We start from the raw sequence: 19,204 nt of genomic DNA, 5'->3' as shown, positions 1-19,204 counted from the left end.
ATGCAGCTTAAAAATAATAACAATGGCAGCAATAGAATGATTTCTGAAGAATCACGTGACACCAAAGACAAAGAAGGAGTAATGACTGCTGAATATTCAGCTTTGCATCACAGGAATAAATTGTATATTAAAATGTATTACAATAGTAAACATTTATTTGAAGTTTCTGTATTTTTGAGTACACAAAAGCAACCTTGGTCCACATAAGAGACTTAATTACAAACATTTCTAGGTCATAATGTTTTCAAACTTTTGACAGGTAATGTACTATGAAATATATCAGTAAAGGTAGACAGTAAAACAAAAATGTAGTCAAAACATGTCAATATGCTTTATTCTGAGAAAAAGAAAAAGTTGTTTCCGCCCGGTTTCGAACCGGGGACCTTTCGCGTGTGAGGCGAACGTGATAACCACTACACTACGGAAACTACATGCGTATGTTGGCTTGCATGTGGTCTGATATTCATAGGTGAGAATGAACTACAGCATATTATTCAGTATTACTTCTAATAAGGAAAAAACTAATTTGCTTGTGTATTTTGATTTGTAGCTGCACGTAATTGAGTGTTAGTATTATAGTAAGAACTGATATAAATAGAACTAATATCCATTCTACTGGGAATTTATCACACTAAGGCCATAAAGATACTTTACATGTGAATACAATTGGGAATATCTGGCTATATAGCTTAACTCCATTAGTAATGTTTGACATCTTAGCATACTTAATGTGCGTTTTTGTGGCAGTAACACCCTTCAGTACTCAAGGGGGCAGTATAGTTACCTTCAAATATTTGTTCAACACACCTCAGTACTCAAGAGGGCGGTAGAGTTACCTTCAAATATTTGTTTAACACATGAAAATGACTGGTGTACCCAGAAATATTTGCATTGATACACTTACAGTATATTTAGAGCACGAGAGTGATAAATCTTTCTCCGAAACAAACTGCTGTAATTAAACATTTCCATCTTTTGCCAAATTAAACAAAACATAGCTGAACATAAAACGGTACAGAGTTATTCAGACAATAAGTCATACTAGCCTTTAAAAGTAAAAATGATCAATTTTATTTACACAAACTTCATATAATGCTCATTGAGGATGCAGACAACCCTTCACAAAAACAATGAATAAAATACCAACGTTGTTTTAGTTTATGAGGAATCTTATAAACAGACAAGACTTACAACAATTTTACATGATATCAGTTACCTTTTTCCACCACTCCACTGGTAAGAAATGGAACAAAAGACAGAAAGACGTTTCTTATTGACCAAGTGAAAGAGTTTCCTGAGTACAGATTTGTCCATATGTACACCAGTACAAATCCAGTGCAACGTCCACATTGCGTTCCTCCCTGTAGTACAGGTGAGCCCTTTCATTAAAAACATCCAGTTGAACTGGCAAAGCATACTCCCTCCATGTAGCGCATTCAGTGTCCTTTAGGGCTGAGATGGGTGCTTGGCTTTGTCACCCTGCCCTGAAGCCTCTTCCTTTCAAAGCAAACATATATTGAAGAATGGATGGGGTTGCTTGTTTCAAATGGAGCCCAGGAAAGATAGACAGCCAGTGAAGTAGCAATCATTTGCAGACACATTGGTCAGTCTGTTAGAAAGTTCAGGGTTATGTTCTTTCCTTAAGGACAGCAGCAGCAGCATTCTCTGTGCATCCACAAGCATTGAGTTCATGTCTCTTCTCAATATCAGTACAGTCTTAGCACCTACGACGCTCGCTTCATTGCTTTTCTACACTTGTTATTGTGGCAGTGGAGAGCCTCTCTCATTTGTTAATGCAGCGATACAGACATTATTTTTGCAGGGGTTCCCATATGAAAACCCAATTTATTAAATAAGAGATGATAAAAAAATTGGGAGATAAAGCAAATGTTACTTGCAAAATATATATCAATATGTACAAACTCCATGCTCCAGGTTAGTCATTACTGCAAGAGAGCAATAGGAGAAAACTGTTAGAAGACAAAAAGGAAGCGCTCACTGCAGTCATAATGCATTATCCTCACTATTACGGTGGGAAACTTCGCGGGATTCATAGTTTCTCCACATCACATATATAATTATACCTTATGCCAGCATCCTGGTATGGGCAGCCCATCGCGCCCCTGTAAATAAAGAGAAGGAAATCCATGATTTCAAACAGCTTTTACTGATGAAGTGGGGATAAATGAGAGGATGACACATGAAACCTGCCACCAATGATTATGTGAGACTAAAAGAAGAACACTAAAGCCCAAAGTATACTTCATTTTTGTATGTGTATACTAGCGTATACATGCAGTTAAATGCATAGCATTTCAAAGTAGTTATTACCCATAAAAGCATTTTTGTGCTCTTTTAAACTAAAGTTGCAACTATGTCATAACTCTCAAACAAGCGCTTGTCAGTGCTGGTGCCTGTTGTTGTTGTGGTCTCCTGTATTTTGTTATTGTTTTGCTTTCTACTGTAAACTAACGGCTTAACTGATTAGTGCAAAACAAATTCAGTGGGCATGTGCGACCATAGCACACATGGTTACAAAAATTGTGTGGTGTGTGTCCAGTACTTTTGTTCTATTCTGGTAAAGAACATTGCTTCACGCCCACTGTATGTGTAAAACCGAAGTATACATTGGGCTTAACCCACAGAGGAACACCTTTAGCAGCAAGTCTAAATGTGAACCGCAGCACACACGTTCACATTATCACTATAGCTCAGAGGAACAAGATCACAAAGCCAGGTGGGTATGATTATTTTTTTCATGTGACCTATATTCTCATTGGGCAAGGCATAGATTGAATAAGGGATTGTATGTTTTCTGGATGGTCAACTAGTTGTCAATGAACCAACTAGTTGGTGATTAATGATTATTGATTATTTTTTTCTTTTTTGTGATTACATATTAATTTTCTCATGATTTCGACCTTTTTTGTTTGTTTGTTTTTTTTTACATTCATTGTTTGATTCTGAAACAATGCACCTGGAGTCTACTGAAGACATAAGGTCTTCACTCTTTTACCAAATGCATGTAATCTGGGCCAATATGAACCAACAGTTCAATACTGCCACCTGTTGGTGCAGGTGTGTAACTTAGAAAACAACTTTTGTTATGTTGAGATAACAATAAATTTAAGTCATGCTAATGAGAATATTAATTAAGTCGTGATCACAAGAAAACAAGAATAAAAAAATAATAATAATCAATGGCCCCTTAGGGCTTCTGTAGAAAAATCTGTTTATCTTGATTTTATTCTTTAACATTTAGGACAAAGTGGTGAGATTAAGGCAATTCAAATTATTGTTACAATTAGTATTAATACAACTATTAATGTTTTTATATTACTTTTTTTCGTCGTAATTCAGGATTTATGTTGGTCAGTATCACTAAATAACTAAATAACTCATTTGCCATGATAACATAAAAATGACTATGAAAGGGTGTGTTATATTAGGCTAAGTTTTTATATTCATAACAAACACATTACTTGGCTCTTTAGATACATTTTCTAGATTTTTTTAAGTATTGGGTAGGAGGATGAATGTTATTTTGCTATGTCCCATGCACTGCTCATTAAATTTGACAGAGTAAAATATAGTCAAATCATAACATTTTTAAATTTTGTTCCCTTATTAATATTTTTTTAAATAAGAGACTACTCAACTTGAGTGTACTGACCATTTGGTATTAAAAACAATATTTTTATTTAATAAAAAAGAAGAGTTTGTTAATGTCCTCTAACTGGTTGTCCACCCTGTCGTACTGGGGAATCCGCCCCTTTAAGAAAAGGCCATCCCCTTTAGTGACATCTGGACAACAGATTTTTTTTGTTCTTCAGTGGCCGGAATTTCAACGGCTGAGGTGAGTAAGTTGGTGACTTTTAAACTGACAAATTTTCTTCGCATGAGTCTCTTGCTTTTCCTAAGCTTAAAGGAGAAGTCCACTTCCAGAACAACAATTCACAAATAATTTACTCAAGATGTCCATGTCTTTCTGTCTTCAGTCATGAAGAAATTATGGTTTTTGAGGAAAGCATTTCAGGATTTTTCTCCATATAATGGACTTCATTGGTGCTCCGAATTTGAACTTCCAAAATGTAGTTTAAATGCAGCTTCAAAGGACTCTAAACGATCCCAGCCGAGGAAGAAGGGTCTTATCAAGCGAAACGATTGGCCATTTTTTTTAGAAAATAAAATTTTTGATACTTTTTAAGCACAAAAGCTTGTGTAGCACAGGCTCTAGGATGTGCATTCACAATGCTACATACTATTGAATCACGTCGAAAGGTCATGCGGAACCAGACCCAGTGTTTACAAAGCGAACTGCAGAGACTAAGAAAGTGCAAGTAAGTTTGTAAACGCTGTTTACAAACAAAAAGGTACCACTATGTCCTCTTCTCAAGTTGTAGGAGAAAATAAGATGGAGTTTTTTGCCATACTCAGTACACAGACGATGAACTTACACGTGATTCGTAGTAGTGATGGGAAGTTCGGATCATTTTACCAACTCAGACCTTTGAGTCTCGTTCAGCAAAATGAACAAATCTTTTTTCGAGTCATTTCGTTCATTTTAGCAAAATATAATGAAAATGTTACGTGTTACTTCCCTAACACATCTACTGCTTACACAAACTCTGATCACACTACAAACAAGACAAAACTATAATGCTATAAGAAACAGAAAATATTAATTCAGTGTTTACCTGGGTTTTTAGTCTATGATTAGCTCACCTCACCTCTTATCTGACAAGTTTTTTGGGTTTGAGTCATTCGTTCATCACGTGACAGCCCCATAAGATGAACGAACGACTCGAAAAACCCGAAGACCCGAAACATTTGAACTAATTTCAGTACAGAACCTAATAGGATGTTGCGCATGCATGACTGAATGAATCACTCTCCAAGACAACTCGTTCTTCCCGAGTCACATTAAAGATTTGTTCAAAATGAAAGAATCGTTCAAGAACGACCCATTCGTAATTCGTAGCATCGTGGACGCGCATCCCAGAGAGTGTGCTACACAAGCTTTTGTGCTTACAAAGTATACAAATTGTTATTTACTGAAAAAAATGACAGATCGTTTCGCTAGATAAGACCCTTCTTCCTCGGCCGGGATCGTTTAGAGCCCTTTGAAACTGCATTTAAACTACATTTTGGACGTTCAAAATTGGGACACCAATGAAATCCACTATATAGAGAAAAATCCTGAAATGCTTTCCTCAAAAACCATAATTTCTTTACGACTGAAGACAGAAAGACGTAAACATCTTGGACGACAAGGGGGTGAGTAAATTATTTGTAAATTGTTGTTCTGGAAGTGGAGCTCTCCTTTAACATGTCCACCCTGTCGGTATAAAATATGCTGGACATTATTAGAATACAGTATTTTCAAAATGTAAATTTAAATATATCGAATTCTCTTCAACAACCAGACTAACTATTTAGCTAGTCACAGTTTGTTGTAAGCTAATATGCTCAAAATGTCAACCCTGTCGTTGTTCCAAAATGTCCACCCCGTCGGCCACTTAGACTTGATAGGGTGGACATACACATGACACGGTGGACATAGCATTTATTTGTAGTTAATATTGCTAAAAACTAAAATGAATGGGGGAGGGGGGGTATATAAATGTGATTGAGAATGTAATTATATTATTTATTATAATATTATTTTTATTGAAGTTGAATACGTTTCATTGTCATATTTTGTCATGCGTTGTGTGTTCTTTATGTGTCCACCCCGTCATGTGCTGGTCCACCCTATCATCTTAATATTTTAAAATAATATTTTATAGCTAGGTGTGGGGGCAATAACATGCAAACAAAAAACTGCATCCAAATATAACAGTTTTTTGCAAATAAGAAAAAATACATGTGCTAATTGTATGAGTTCCTTTAGAAACACATGGTTTACATAATCTTTTATGTATTTATCATTTGAAAGCAAACAAATAACTCTGTTTAGGAAAGGGACATTATATCTTTCAGAAAATATCATTTGCATCTTAATATTGCTGTGAAAACATATTTAACAGTAATATATATATCTATGACAGGGTGGACATATCTTATGGTTTATGCTTTGAATAATGGCCCAGAATTATCAAAAAAAAATGTGTGTGAGCTCAGCTAATATGTTTCTGTAGTACTTGAGTGTCTACTATTTATGACATGACATAAAGCGAATGGGAAATTAATACCAAAATTTTGAGTATTGTGAGGGTTGAAAGGCACTCTATGGTAATACTGACCCATGTCTGCAAATTCATGAAACCAGCAAGGTGTGGGGAAAAGACCAAAATAATGCTGCGTAATTACCGTAATTCCGAGATGACAACACATGACATTTTAGTCATAGCTTTCCATGTTCTCAATCTCATAGGTAGCGCCTAACTGGGCCAAAAAGAACCTGACGGCCATCACGTGGTACAGCTGTCACTGGTCCAAGTCGTAACTCTCAGAACATTCCAAGTTTACAAGTTGTAATTACGAGTTCAGGAGCGTGTGAGAGCTTTGCTGTTGATAGTTTTGCCATTGAAACACAATTCAGCTCAGGTAGAATTTCACATGTTTTCATCGCGGAATTACGACATGGTGTAAATGCAGCATAACTCAAAAACAAAACCAGCACCACTTGTAATAGCCTCTTCCTTGGTGTGTCATGTGATTGGTAAATAGACCAATTAGCTCTTTGTAAACAGTGATCACCTTTTTTTGTTGAATTGGTGTCTGGTTAACAACATGCTTCCTTAGCACAGTTTTTAAAATATGATGCATGTCCCTGGTTAGCATTCATTTGTGTATGGGGCTAATCTTCACATTGTTATAAATTACAAACATAAAGAATTTCAGAAGTTCTGGTCTATGCCAAGCCATACTGAGAGTCAGATCTCATGGTTGTGGATAAGAGAACCCAAACACCAGGATGGAAACATCAAAATAATGTGGGCACACACACAATAAAAAACAAATACTGTACCAAAGGGCAGGGGGCATCTGATGGAGCCTCCCCACCATGTTCTCTAAACCCATTGGTGTCCTGTTAGTGAAACCCATCCATGTCATATTTTATCTGTAGTGAATTCTTTCAGTACACGTTGACTGAGGAGCTAACTTTACCATACACTTGCATTGAAGATATTAAAAAAAAAGAGAACATTGCAAAAACATTGACATGGTTTCATGACATACCACAGGACAAGGCTGATCAAGCCCTGGAGGTCCCTGCTCTCCCTTCTGTCCTTTCAGACCTTTTTTTCCTATTGTGCCTCTCTCACCCTGCATGTAGAAGTAAAGAAGAGCGTAAAGGAGAGGTATGGTAAAAAGGAAACTGTTTTGAATAAAGGTGGTCAGACTGTACTCAGCATTAAGAATTGATTTTAAAATAATATACTATATAGGGCTGTCACTAATGATTATTTTGGTAATCGAGTAATCAGAAGATTATTCTGATGATTGAGTAATCAGATCTTTTTTTTTGTTTTGTTTAGTTCTTTGTGGTGTTTGAAAGAGACCTAAGCAAACAATAGATTTTAAAATGACTTAAAATACATACATAATAGCAATGAGGTAATAATAATTGGTTCAAAGGCAAGTGCATATTAAACCTGCATATATTTAACTGAATTGCAGCCTTTGTGAATTCACAATAGCACTATGCTTTATTATGATTTTCGAATGGTTTTAATATTTCGTTCAGCCTGGGAAAAAAAAAGGTCTAATAAAGCATTTCATTTGTTCTTGTCTGTGGAATGCGCCACTTCTGGTATTTTGTCGATTAATCAATATGGGCAAAATTAAACTGAGGATTTTTTGTAATCGAGTACTCAAATTTAATCGAGGCATCTTGACAGCCCCAATACCACACATCTACTGTTACACACATACAAAAAAGTTATCACTGGAAAAAAATCATTAACCTTCTCCCCCTTGTCTCCTCTGTCCCCCTTTTCTCCTTGAAGCCCTGGGAAACCCTATAACAGGAGAGCCATGTTCAGTAAGAAATGACTTCATATACTTGCATAACTAACAGCATAATAGTTACTTACATCTAAACCTGGTTCACCTTGTTTCCCCTTGAAAACAAACAACAAATGGCAAAAGAAACAACAGTAAAAGGTTATTTGTAGGCCTTGTTGTTTTAGTTGTTCTGTCTTTTAAAAGTGTACAAAACACTGACCTTTTCACCTTTTGCACCTGGCAAGCCTACCAAGCCATTTGACCCTGGAAAGCCTTGAAGACCCTAAGCACAACAAGCAGAATTGCATCAAACCAATCTTTTCACATCTCTACAACTCTTGGTTACGGCATATTGGTTTTTGCAGCAAAACTTACCCGCTGCCCAGGTGGACCTTTCTCTCCAGCTTCACCTTTTTCGCCTTTGACTGCCTCACCAGGCTCTCCCTGTGTTATGTTTCAATTTATGTTAGATTTACGTTAAATATTTCATCTCCCATGAACATTTCAACAGTGCTTCACAGTCTCACCTTGTGTCCAGGCAATCCATGAAATCCCTGAAAGAAATGAATTAGGGGGGAAAAAGTATGCTTAGCTTTCTTTAACAAAAAGCTTCTGAGCTTTTTTTATCTGATCAAAAATCAAATTAGGAAGTATTAAACTGTATTCCTTACTGCAGGTCCAGGGGGTCCAGGTGGCCCTGGTGGGCCAGGCAAAGAGATAATCTGTGCCTACAAGCAAGTTATCAAGATGAATCAAATTAAGTCACATCTGGATTACATAGGATCTTCATATAAGTGTGTGCTTTAAACTCACCAGATTGTCCTCAAGCCTAGAGTCTCCTTTATCGCCCTTTTGCCCTGTTTCCCCCTAAAATTCCATGACAAATCAACATATATCACAATCCTACAAAGTTGCAGTAAACCGTATGTTACACTGTATGTTGGTAATACTCACTGAAGGCCCTGTCAGCCCAATGTCCCCCTTTTCCCCTTTTGCTCCTGCTGCTCCAGGCTCTCCTGTATCACCTCTCTCTCCCTTATGGCCCTGAATGAGACATCAAGCTATTTACACTTGCGTATAATAAGTATAATCAGACTTAATCAGGTATGAACATACCTGCTTTCCTTCAGGTCCTGGTGGTCCATGTAAGCCCATTTCTCCCTGTTGCACAAACATATTTGAGATATATCTGAACATCCCAACAATTGTAACTGCTGCATTACAATGCAGTTCAATACAAATATATTACTCACTTTTGGCCCTTGCTCCCCTGGAGGTCCTGGAGGGCCTGGAGGCCCCTATTGGTACAAAGAAGATATTAACACAAAAAGTAATTACTGGAGATAACAGACGGGTCTTTACGCAATTACCAATTTTCTAACTCAAATGTACCTGTAGAGTTTTGAGTCTAACAGCCAGATCAGCATTTTCTGTAAAGTCAGTAGCTCCTTTCTCTCCAGGCAAACCCTGAGAGAGAAAGATGGAAATGACTGTTAAGCATCTAATATGTTCAAAAAGAAATATACAATGAAGTAAAGACTGTGTTAAATATTAACCTGGGGTCCTGGATCTCCAACATCCCCCTTTTCACCCTAAGGAATCAGGATTATTGTATTGTTTCAGTATGTGCACTTACTCAGAATGCAATTACATCTCATAAACACTATAACTATGTCTAATTACCGGCTTTTTACAGATAGCTCACCTTCATGCCTGGGGATCCATCAATCCCTCTCTTCCCCTCAGTACCTGGAGCGCCCTTATCGCCCTATATGCCAAACAGTTGCATAAAAAAAATTGCATTAAGGCTGTCTTTAAATGTATGAAAACAGAAAAAAGGTGAAAAATCTAACCTTTTGCCCAACAGGGCCCTGTGGGCCAGGCATGCCATTGACACCATTCATACCCTTAATTAGAAAACAATGGAAATTAATTTTGTTGGCAAATATTATGTAATGAAAAATGCATGCAGTGTTTGGACAATTCTGAATACTTAAATCTGCATGATATCAAAATTGACATTATTTACTTTGTTAGCACATATTGCTAGTCCTGAGATGAACAATTAAAATTCTTTCCTTTTGTTTTTTTTTTTCTTTACTACATTTACTACTGTTGACTATATCTACATTCATCAAACTGGCAAAGGTGATTTGATGTTCCAAAATATTTTTTTCTTATTTTTGAATGACATATTTGTCATTTTAGTATTTGAAAGAAACTTCTATTTTGTGTTTTGCTTTGCAGTTAATTGTACTATCTTGCAAATACCACTTAGTTTGATATTATGTTGTTTCGATATTAATGCAACATTCATGCATTTTTTTTTTAATTTTGACTTCAGTGTTTAAATACAGATACCACCGTTTGGGATTCACATATGGTCGTAGACACACATATAGACATTATATATTACCTGCATGCCAGGTGGCCCTCTCGGCCCCTGTAGGAGAAATTGTATTTTACATAAGCCAGTATGTAATTAAGATATGACACAAGTCACTCTCATTCAAGTTGTAGATCAATAATAAAATGAGTTCATATAAAAAGTCAACATGAAAATATATGTATAAAGTTCTACCTCATTTCCATCTTTTCCAGGAGGACCCTGTTAGAGAGAAAATACAAGAAATTAGTCCCATTTAAAGGAACAGTTGACCGTCCACTAAATGCCAGACCTTTTTAGATCTGTGATGTAACTACTTAAATCTAATCTTTTATTTATACCATTTATATTTTATCAATCAAATCCAGTGATCCAAATGTGTCTAAATTCTTTGAATTCAGGCAGGTTCTTTCTCTAAACACAGACAACGTAATTCAGCTGATGGGAGTGTAACTTTGGAACACACCACAACAACAGTAAACAACCACACAATGGCCATTTAAACATCTATTTCAGACTGTTCTGGCAGACGTCCTGTAAGCTTCCAAGAATGTATTCAAGCCAGCTATGGATTCAACACTGAAGAAATACTGCGTAACACTTTCCTAAAATCAAATTAATTTCTACATCTTTGTGTATTCCTACAGACACACAACGGAAACATCTACTGCCTTGATATGTACCGCAGTGCCGTGTCTGTTTGTCATGTTCCTCTGCACTTCTGAGAAGGACAAAGGCAAGGCATCAGGCCTAATGAGGTGGTTTCACTTAGGCATATATAAACACAATTTGGGATACAATAACAGGAAATGGCCTTTGAGCTTCTTGACCCCAGAACATCTGCTCCCAATATGAGGGAAAGAGCAGGGTGAGAATTTTTGCCCTTCATCATTGCACCATTCTTTGTTTGGTTTAGATGGGAGCCTGAAAAGGAAATAAAGTGCAGAACATATGTCGGGATAAACTGGCTAAAGTAAACATTAGGAAGTTACAACAAATGCATAAACCATCAGAGTTACATACTCTGGAGCTCTGGAAGTTCAATTATCCCACCTCACGGACTGTTATATAATGCATTACTGACAACAGCATGTTGAAGCTTCGTATGATTTTTGAGGTTATTGAAGGTGAAACAATTTTAAATCTATATTATTAAAGCAAGCCTATTCAAAGATGAGGAGTTTAAGGTGGCCGTAACTGGAAATCCAGACTAGGCTCTAAGGCAGGCATAGGCAATGTCAGTCCTGGAGTGCCGATGTCCTGCAGAGTTTAGCTCCACCCTGAAAAAAAAAAACTCATCTGCCTGTAGTCCTGGTAATTCTGAAGACCTTGATTAGCTTGTTCAGGTGTGTTTGATTAGGGTTGGAGCTAAACCCTGCACGAGGACAGTGGCATTCCAGGACCGACATTGCCTATCCCTGCTCTAAGGAATGCCAAAGAAACTTGGAGATGAGCTTTTTGGACTTTGGTCCTGCAGAGTTTAGCTCTAACTTGCCTAAACACACCTGCCTGGAAGTTTCTAGTATGCCTAGTAAGACCTTGATTACCTGGTTTAGGTGTGTTTAATTAGGATTGGAGCTAAACTCTGCAGGACACTGGCCATCCAGGACAGACTTTGGACACCCCTGAACTAGACAGTCATGTAATTATGAAAACATTTGTGTATTGGAATGCTAAGATAAGATGATGTAAAATTAGAAGAGCCTTCTGTATGTGCCCTTTTTACTTTGTTGTTTGCTTGTTTTCACCACTTTCTTTCTTGTGTACTCGTTTGCTAATCTGAACAGCCAATCAGAGTTGTTTTTCTTGCCAATTCAACACGCTCAATCAGCCAAAGAGCTGCCAGCAGTGGTCCAACTAGTGCCAGCAGTGCAGATCAAATGAAAAAACAGCGTCAGTATTAGCTGAAGCCTAACTGCCGGCTTGGTGCTTCACAGCTTTTTCACCCTAGAAGAACACCACTATAAAGCAATGCACTAAAACCCTACTCAATACACCTTAGCGACTGTGATATGAAAGCATCTGCCAAGACGTTGCCTATCCCTACTCTAAGGAATGTCAAAGAAACTTGGAGATAAGCTTTTTGGACTTTGGTCATGACACACCAAGAAGACAGCAACAAACTAGACCGGGGTGTCCAAACTCAGTCCTGGAGGGCTGGTGTCCTGCAGAGTTTCAACACACCTGCCTGGAAGTTTCAAGTATGCCTAGTAAGATCTGATTAGCTGGTTCAGGTGTGTTTAATTAGGGTTGGAGCTAAACTCTGCAGGACACTGGCCATCCAGGACTGACTTTGGACACCCCTGAAGTAGACAGTCACGTAATCGTGAAAACATGTGTGTATTGGAATGCTAAGATAAGATGATATAAAATTAGAAGAGCCTTCTGTATGTGCCCTCTTTACTTTGTTGTTTGCTTGTTTTCACCACTTTCTTTCTTGTGTACTTGTTTGCTAATCTGAACAGCCAATCAGAGTTGTTTTCCTTGCCAATTCAACACGCTCAATCAGCCGAAGAGCTGCCAGCAGTGGTCCAACTAGTGCCAGCGGTGCGGATCAAATGAAAAAACAGCATCAATATTAGGTGAAGGCTTACCGCTGGCTTGGTGTTTCACAGCCTTTTCACCCTAGAAGAACACCACTATAAAGCAATGCACTAAAGCACTACTCAATACACCTTAGCGACTGTGATATGGGGGCATCTGCCAAGAATGCAAATGTAGAAACAAATGCAGTATGTCTGAACCCAACACGGAGCACAGGGTTCAGCTCAGTGAGAAGCTGCACCTGGTCTTCTGAGTGGGGTCTTCAGCACAGTGTGACTCATGTATGAGTCACAACAGCTGTAGAGTGAGTGAGCTCAGTACAGACACAGGCACAAGAGACCATGTGAGATAGACAGTGAGTGTCTCACCGGCTCTCCTGGGTGGCCCTGCGGCCCATCTCTGCCTGTGTTTCCTGGAGGCCCTCTGGGACCAGGTGTTCCTGGAGGTCCTGGGGGACCCGGGGGCCCAGCCTGACCTTGATCACCCTACAGACAGAGAGAAAATAAGTTTTTGAATATTGTCCTTGAAAAGAGTCTTACTGTTGCTTCTGATCTCAGATTTGGTTGTGGCAAATGCTAAAATTCTTCTAGGGCCACAGCTTCAGGGATTAGCTATCTATGTAGAAATGCCTGTTCCTCACAAAAAACGATTCTCGATTAACATACTAAGAAAATTCAAGACACGGCCAAAAAAGGCATAAGTTATTTTGGCTTGATTATTTGCTGTGGTCTGGCAAACATGTTTTTGTCTTTTTTGTCAATAAACACAACAATTATCCTTTCTTTGAAATTTAAAACAGGCAAGCAACACAACATTGTAAACTGCCAGATGAGCTAATGGAGACACACAGAAGAAATGGAGAAAATGAGAAAACCAGCAAGGCATGCACAAGTTCGGCTCTACCTTTAGAAGGCGCCTGTGAAAAGTGTAGTGGTCAGCTGTAGCTGAGAGAAAGCCATGCTCATAGCGAGGGAAGACCATCTGACAGCAGAGAACAGATAATGAGAAAGATGAACAGAGTGAATAAGAAAGAAAGCAGGGATGCCAGTGATCACAGCTGGAGAAACAGATACTCAGCATCTTCCCTCAGCGCAAAGGGTTGTGGGAACAAACCAGACGTGGAAAAAACCAAGTGAAATGAAGTAAGGTATGAAGCCACAGATGTTTGTGAACATGGACAAGGGATGATAGGCTGGGAAGGACAAACCTTAACCGTGAGAATCTGATTACTGAGCAGGCCTGCAGAGGCAGCGTAGGCCGGTGGTCCCTGGGAGGTCAGAGGTCATAAAGAAGAAAAACGGAGGCAGGAAATGACATAAGGGAGAAAGAGGAGATGATTCGGAGAATGACACTGTTACCATACATATGGAGGGTGATGACATCTTATATTGTACTTCTGTGCAGAACTGAACTTTAACTTGAAATCGAATCCTGTTTGAATTATTCTGGCTATTCTTCTGTTTTAAGAAACCAAGCCCAAATACACCTTCTGGATATGATTAACTTTCAATGGGAGCACATGGAGATGAGGTTTATGTTTAGAGTTGTGGTTAGATAGGTCTGCAACGGATTCACAGAGAAAGGCTACTTTCTCCCAAGAGAAAATTTTTCACGATTTTCCTTTCTCACAGATTGTCAAGGGTTTTATGTGTTTGTGCACAAAAACTTGCTCTGCAGGGACTGTACTGAAATCCCGCAGACAACAACCACAGAATGGTTAAGCTACATTTCTGCCTCGTCAGCAGAAAACGGCTCTTCATGGTTCCTAAGATATTGCCATGCTATTTTTTAGTTTGCTGTTCTGGTGTTTTCCCAGAACTTTACACAAGACTTTGTCAAGTCAACTTTCAAAGTTTCTCTTGCCAAAATTCTTCAATCCAAAATCAGGAATCAAACTGGAATTTAAACAGCATTCGCAATTAAATTCTGAACTGGGCACAACTCTGCACAGGACTTTGCAAAATATTCTTCTCAGATGCCACAAAGACTACTTTGTGAGTCTGATCTGCCTCTTCTGTGTCTGGGCAAAGGGCAAAAGTCACAAGTCAGGAGTAAGCGTAAGGTCAACTATCCACCTGCACTACAAACCCAAGTCATGCCATCTGGAAGGAAACACAGCTTTAATCGACTTCCAGGTCAAGGGGCCCTTGTCCCACGAGAGCTTTAATGGATTCCAAGGGGTCATAGTCCTCCTGCTTAACTGCAGTTGAAAAAGCGCTAATTTGGCTCTTACATCCACACGAAAAGAGGAACACGGCCCATGGGAGAGGCTGTTTTCCTTTTCCTGACTGCTCATGTCACCACTCTCAGTGATTTGGTTCATTTTTCTACTGTCAGACTGATGGCGTAAAGCAAAAACAGTGTAGCGCATACAACACATGTTCTTAACATAAAGAAAGAGAGCAGCCAAAGCACATGTTTCTAATTGTGCTGAATGGTCATGAGGTATGGTGGAAAAGAAGCATAGGGAGCCAAATGATTTAAATGATAGTTCAAGTAGATATAGATAGAAAAGTGGTGCGATCTTCGCTGGCGGATTCCTGATTTGTCAAGGCTCACGGTTTTTCCCCGTGGATGAGGAGAAAACAGGCTTGGTGGAGGCAGGGGTACAGTGATGGATACCACATTGAGATTGTAATTTGAATTAGTTTAACAGATAAAGATTTTACTTCTATTAACAGCGAAATGTAAAACTGCTAGCAACCAAGCCCTGCCATCTGGAAGGAAATGGCTTTAATTGACTTCTAGGTCAAGGGGCATCCTCAGATCAATGCAAGACTTCTGTAGAGACTAAGTACTATTTTAGATATTTGTGACACTCACCCTGGGACCCATGTCTCCCTGGTCACCCTGTGGAGAAAGCAACTCTTAGCTCTTACTTATGAATAAGATTCTTTGAATCTAATAGAGTAACAAGCTTGGCATGCTTCTGTTAGAGCAAAACTATCATTCTTATGCCTTGATGGCTTCAGAAATTGCACATTTATCATGTTGGAATGTATTGTGGGGCGAATATACCTTATCTCCTTTCAGCCCTGGCATTCCCTGGCAGAAGAAGAGAGAGATTCAAAGTGACAGATTAAAAATTGTTCTTAACAACCCATGCTATTTCCATTTCAAACCACAAGTCACACCTCTTACACCCTCAAAAATGACTGGCAGATGTTTTAGTGGTTAAATCTGAGTGTTTGAATGAATGGTTGAGTAAATGAAAACCAATATATCACAAAATAAGAAAAGAAAGATATAGAAAAATAAAGATAAAACAATGTTATGACATTCCATTCCTGACGACAACAAAGATTCCTGCATATAATTTTACACAAGAGCTCTTATTTCATGAGTGGACAGCTGGTTTGAGGGAACAGATCATATTATTCTGGTTTTACTCAGCTCTGCTGTCCATGCAGGAAACTTCGCTTAAGACCGCAAAAGCAACAAGACACATTCTGATTATCACAGTTCCATCGTACTCTGCGGTGTTGTGTTCACTGCAGCTTTTCAAACGCTGTAATTTTGTGTGCTGTTTCATAAGTGTGAGCTTCATCACCGAAAGCAGTACAGTGGAGTTGTGGTATTTTTTAAAGTATGTTAAACATGAGAGTCTTTCCCCAAGTGCACTTAATGTTGACTTGAGATCAAAACATGGATTTGTGGGTATAACAAAATGTTACAGTATAGCAGGAATCTTGGACGAGTTTTTGTCATGTTTATATTTCAAAGGCGGATTGGAGTTTTATTGTTATAGATTGCCACGGTATGCCGTAAAATATGGAATAGATTGGAGGGTGTTATTGTTGGACCCAATCATTTGATTTCATCCTCTGATGCATTGATTGTGATGGAGAAGCTACATTAGATGATACTGATTTCAACACACAGATGGAGAACATTTACATAAAGTTGAGATGTACATCTCTCCTGTTATGTAAAGTTGTTTATGCAGATCTTCTTGTTTCATCTGTGCCCAGTCAAAAACTCGCCCCTCTTTCTTTAATCTCCAGTGGTCCTTCAAGTAAACACTCAACTTAAGTGCCCTTCCACTTTCAGCAAGAAAACAACCAGTGACTCTAAACTTTAACGTAATTGGCAAAAGCTGTTGGTCTTTCGATGATGTGCTTCTCCCGACTCGTGTGCAGTTCTGAGCAATTAATTGCTCCAATGTTTACCCTTCAAATGGGTTTTAAAAGAGGCATTGACCACTTCATTTGTCCCACACAGTGACACTGAGGCCCTGCTGGCCTCCCCCATGTAAACACATACACGGGTATAAGAGGAGGGCCAAAGACATGGATAGGGTTGCACCAGCCATAGTGCAGAGTTTTTAGTAACTGCTAGTAAGTTTGTAACCAACTCAAACTAAAACCAAAAATTAAAATTATCTCATCATTTTGTTTATCTTCATGTTGTTCCAAACAGCATATTTGAGCATTTTCACAGAAGTTTAAAGGTGTCATATGATGTTGCTAAAAAGAACATTATTTTGTGTAATACAATGTGTTTACACAGTTTGAGGTTCAAAAAACACATTGTTTTCCATGTACTACTGAACATTATTGTTGCTCCTCTCTGCCCCACCTTTCAGAAAATACGTCAATTTTTACAAAGCTCATCGTTCTGAAAAGTGCTGCATGCTCTGATTAGCCAGTTATTCAGTGCGTTGTGATTGGCCGAATACCTCCAATCATGTGACGGAAATGTTACGCCCCTAACCATGTTGTGATGCTGTGTCCCAGCACAACAAGACAAAAACAACAAAACCCATTATAAATAAGGCATTTGTTGCAACCAGTGAAGACATAATTACTGAATATAATGACGCAAAATGTCTTTTTACGCGTTGTGTTGTGTAGCGCTGTGTAAACATAACACCATGTCTGGATTTGTGATCGCAAAAACAACAAACAAGCACTGCTCAAAACTCGGGTTTGAATAGCCAGTAGCAAATTCTTTAAATATGAAAATGTACTTACAGGCTGTGAGTCAGAAGCGCCAGACTGTTTTTGCAAAGTTGGCATTGCCCCACTTTATAGTGTGCACAGCGGGCATTGTAGGCTACTCTCCCAGGTTCAGGAAACAGTACTTCGTAAATTGCGCTGCACCTACTTGAATATTTGCGTTGTACTGTTCTGGAACAGTGTTGTTAATGTAACTTAACCACTGATTTCTAGTTGTGTACTCATTTGGAATGCCAAACAAAGTTACTTTCGCTTTCTCAACGAAACGCACAGCGTCTCCACAACATGGCGACGGCTGCAACAATACTGCAGCCAGAATAAACGTTATGCCTTCTTTGTTTGCGTATACATTTGGGCGGTGTTATGCAAATCTTCCCACACTGTGATGTAGACATGTGGGGGTGTGTTTGAATGAACCGTTTTAGGAGGGTGTGGCTGAGTCTTAACTTTTATAAAGAATATCTCTTTGGGTTTGAGACTTTAATCTTTGCAACTTTACAGACCTTATATATGCATGAACAGCTTGTAAAACTCCAAAGACAAAGGAAAACATGAAATCGCATCATATGACCACTTTAACAAAATTCCTTCATGCAGTCTTTTTTTAAAAACACTTAAATGTGGGTAAGTTTCATGAAAAAGGCAACATTTTGAACAAAAAGCTGAGAAATTTGTGTTTTTGTAAATGACTATGTTTAAATCAGTTACAGAACAATGATCAAAACATTGATGGAATAGATTGCTTCCATCAACACTTCCAAAGCTTGCATGGTCCTATACAACTTCCTAGATCAACATTTCATTTGTTAACAATGGGCAGATTTGATTTATATACTGTTTAATGCTTGATGATCACGTTATTTTACGTTTTACATATTGCTTGTTTCTGCTTCTTCGTCGTGTTTTGATCCAGACTTTTAATATTCTTTCAGAAGATGCATAATAGTCCTACCGTACACCAATGAAAAGATGCAAAGCCAGAAAATTCTGTTAATTAGCGGGGAAGTCTTGTCTCATAAATGACAGAAAATTCTGTTAATGGTGGGGAAGGAGTTAAATACATTTGAAGTCAATAGTTTCCATCTTGTTTGGTTTAACAAGTCTTTTAAAGTTCACCATACTGGTTTGGAACAACATGAGGGTGAGTAAATGATGACAATTTTCATTTTTGGGTGAAGTATCCCTTTGATTTTGGTTGTACCATTTATTCTTAAGGCAGAACCCTAGTAAGTTGCAAGTTCTTTGTAATATGTAGTATTATATGATTAAAATAAAAATATGTTTACCTTCATTAATCCAATGAGCAGCCTTCAAATTTGCATACAGTGCTATGCATTTAAGCCTTTCTTGTTATTGTTGTAAT

General features: G+C 38.3%; 1 protein-coding gene and 1 non-coding gene across 2 annotated transcripts in view; both read right to left on the bottom strand.

Moving 5' to 3' along the window:
• Positions 1-133: 133 nt before the first annotated feature.
• LOC127152642 (collagen alpha-1(XXIII) chain) overlaps positions 134-19,204 on the bottom strand; it is a 102,800-nt gene continuing 83,729 nt past the window's right edge. Inside the window, exons 8-30 of the mRNA XM_051093425.1 lie at positions 15,902-15,928; positions 15,707-15,733; positions 14,091-14,150; positions 13,252-13,368; positions 10,535-10,561; positions 10,370-10,396; positions 9,807-9,860; positions 9,659-9,721; positions 9,510-9,545; positions 9,346-9,420; positions 9,207-9,251; positions 9,070-9,114; positions 8,908-8,997; positions 8,767-8,820; positions 8,625-8,681; positions 8,481-8,507; positions 8,329-8,397; positions 8,174-8,236; positions 8,043-8,069; positions 7,914-7,967; positions 7,186-7,272; positions 2,085-2,123; positions 134-1,497 (exon numbers count right to left, since the gene is read on the bottom strand). Coding sequence (XP_050949382.1) covers positions 1,447-1,497; positions 2,085-2,123; positions 7,186-7,272; positions 7,914-7,967; positions 8,043-8,069; positions 8,174-8,236; positions 8,329-8,397; positions 8,481-8,507; positions 8,625-8,681; positions 8,767-8,820; positions 8,908-8,997; positions 9,070-9,114; positions 9,207-9,251; positions 9,346-9,420; positions 9,510-9,545; positions 9,659-9,721; positions 9,807-9,860; positions 10,370-10,396; positions 10,535-10,561; positions 13,252-13,368; positions 14,091-14,150; positions 15,707-15,733; positions 15,902-15,928 — 1,221 coding nt within the window. The 3' untranslated portion in view covers positions 134-1,446. The remainder of the gene's footprint in view (positions 1,498-2,084; positions 2,124-7,185; positions 7,273-7,913; positions 7,968-8,042; positions 8,070-8,173; positions 8,237-8,328; positions 8,398-8,480; positions 8,508-8,624; positions 8,682-8,766; positions 8,821-8,907; positions 8,998-9,069; positions 9,115-9,206; positions 9,252-9,345; positions 9,421-9,509; positions 9,546-9,658; positions 9,722-9,806; positions 9,861-10,369; positions 10,397-10,534; positions 10,562-13,251; positions 13,369-14,090; positions 14,151-15,706; positions 15,734-15,901; positions 15,929-19,204) is intronic.
• On the bottom strand, positions 356-428 carry trnav-cac (transfer RNA valine (anticodon CAC)). The gene has a single exon. It is a non-coding gene; the product is annotated as a tRNA-Val (tRNA).

Source organism: Labeo rohita, chromosome 21 (genome assembly GCF_022985175.1).
Source record: "Labeo rohita strain BAU-BD-2019 chromosome 21, IGBB_LRoh.1.0, whole genome shotgun sequence".
NCBI classification, from domain to species: domain Eukaryota; kingdom Metazoa; phylum Chordata; class Actinopteri; order Cypriniformes; family Cyprinidae; genus Labeo; species Labeo rohita.
Note: the sequence above shows the minus strand (reverse complement) of the source record. Positions and strands in the feature narration are given on the sequence as shown.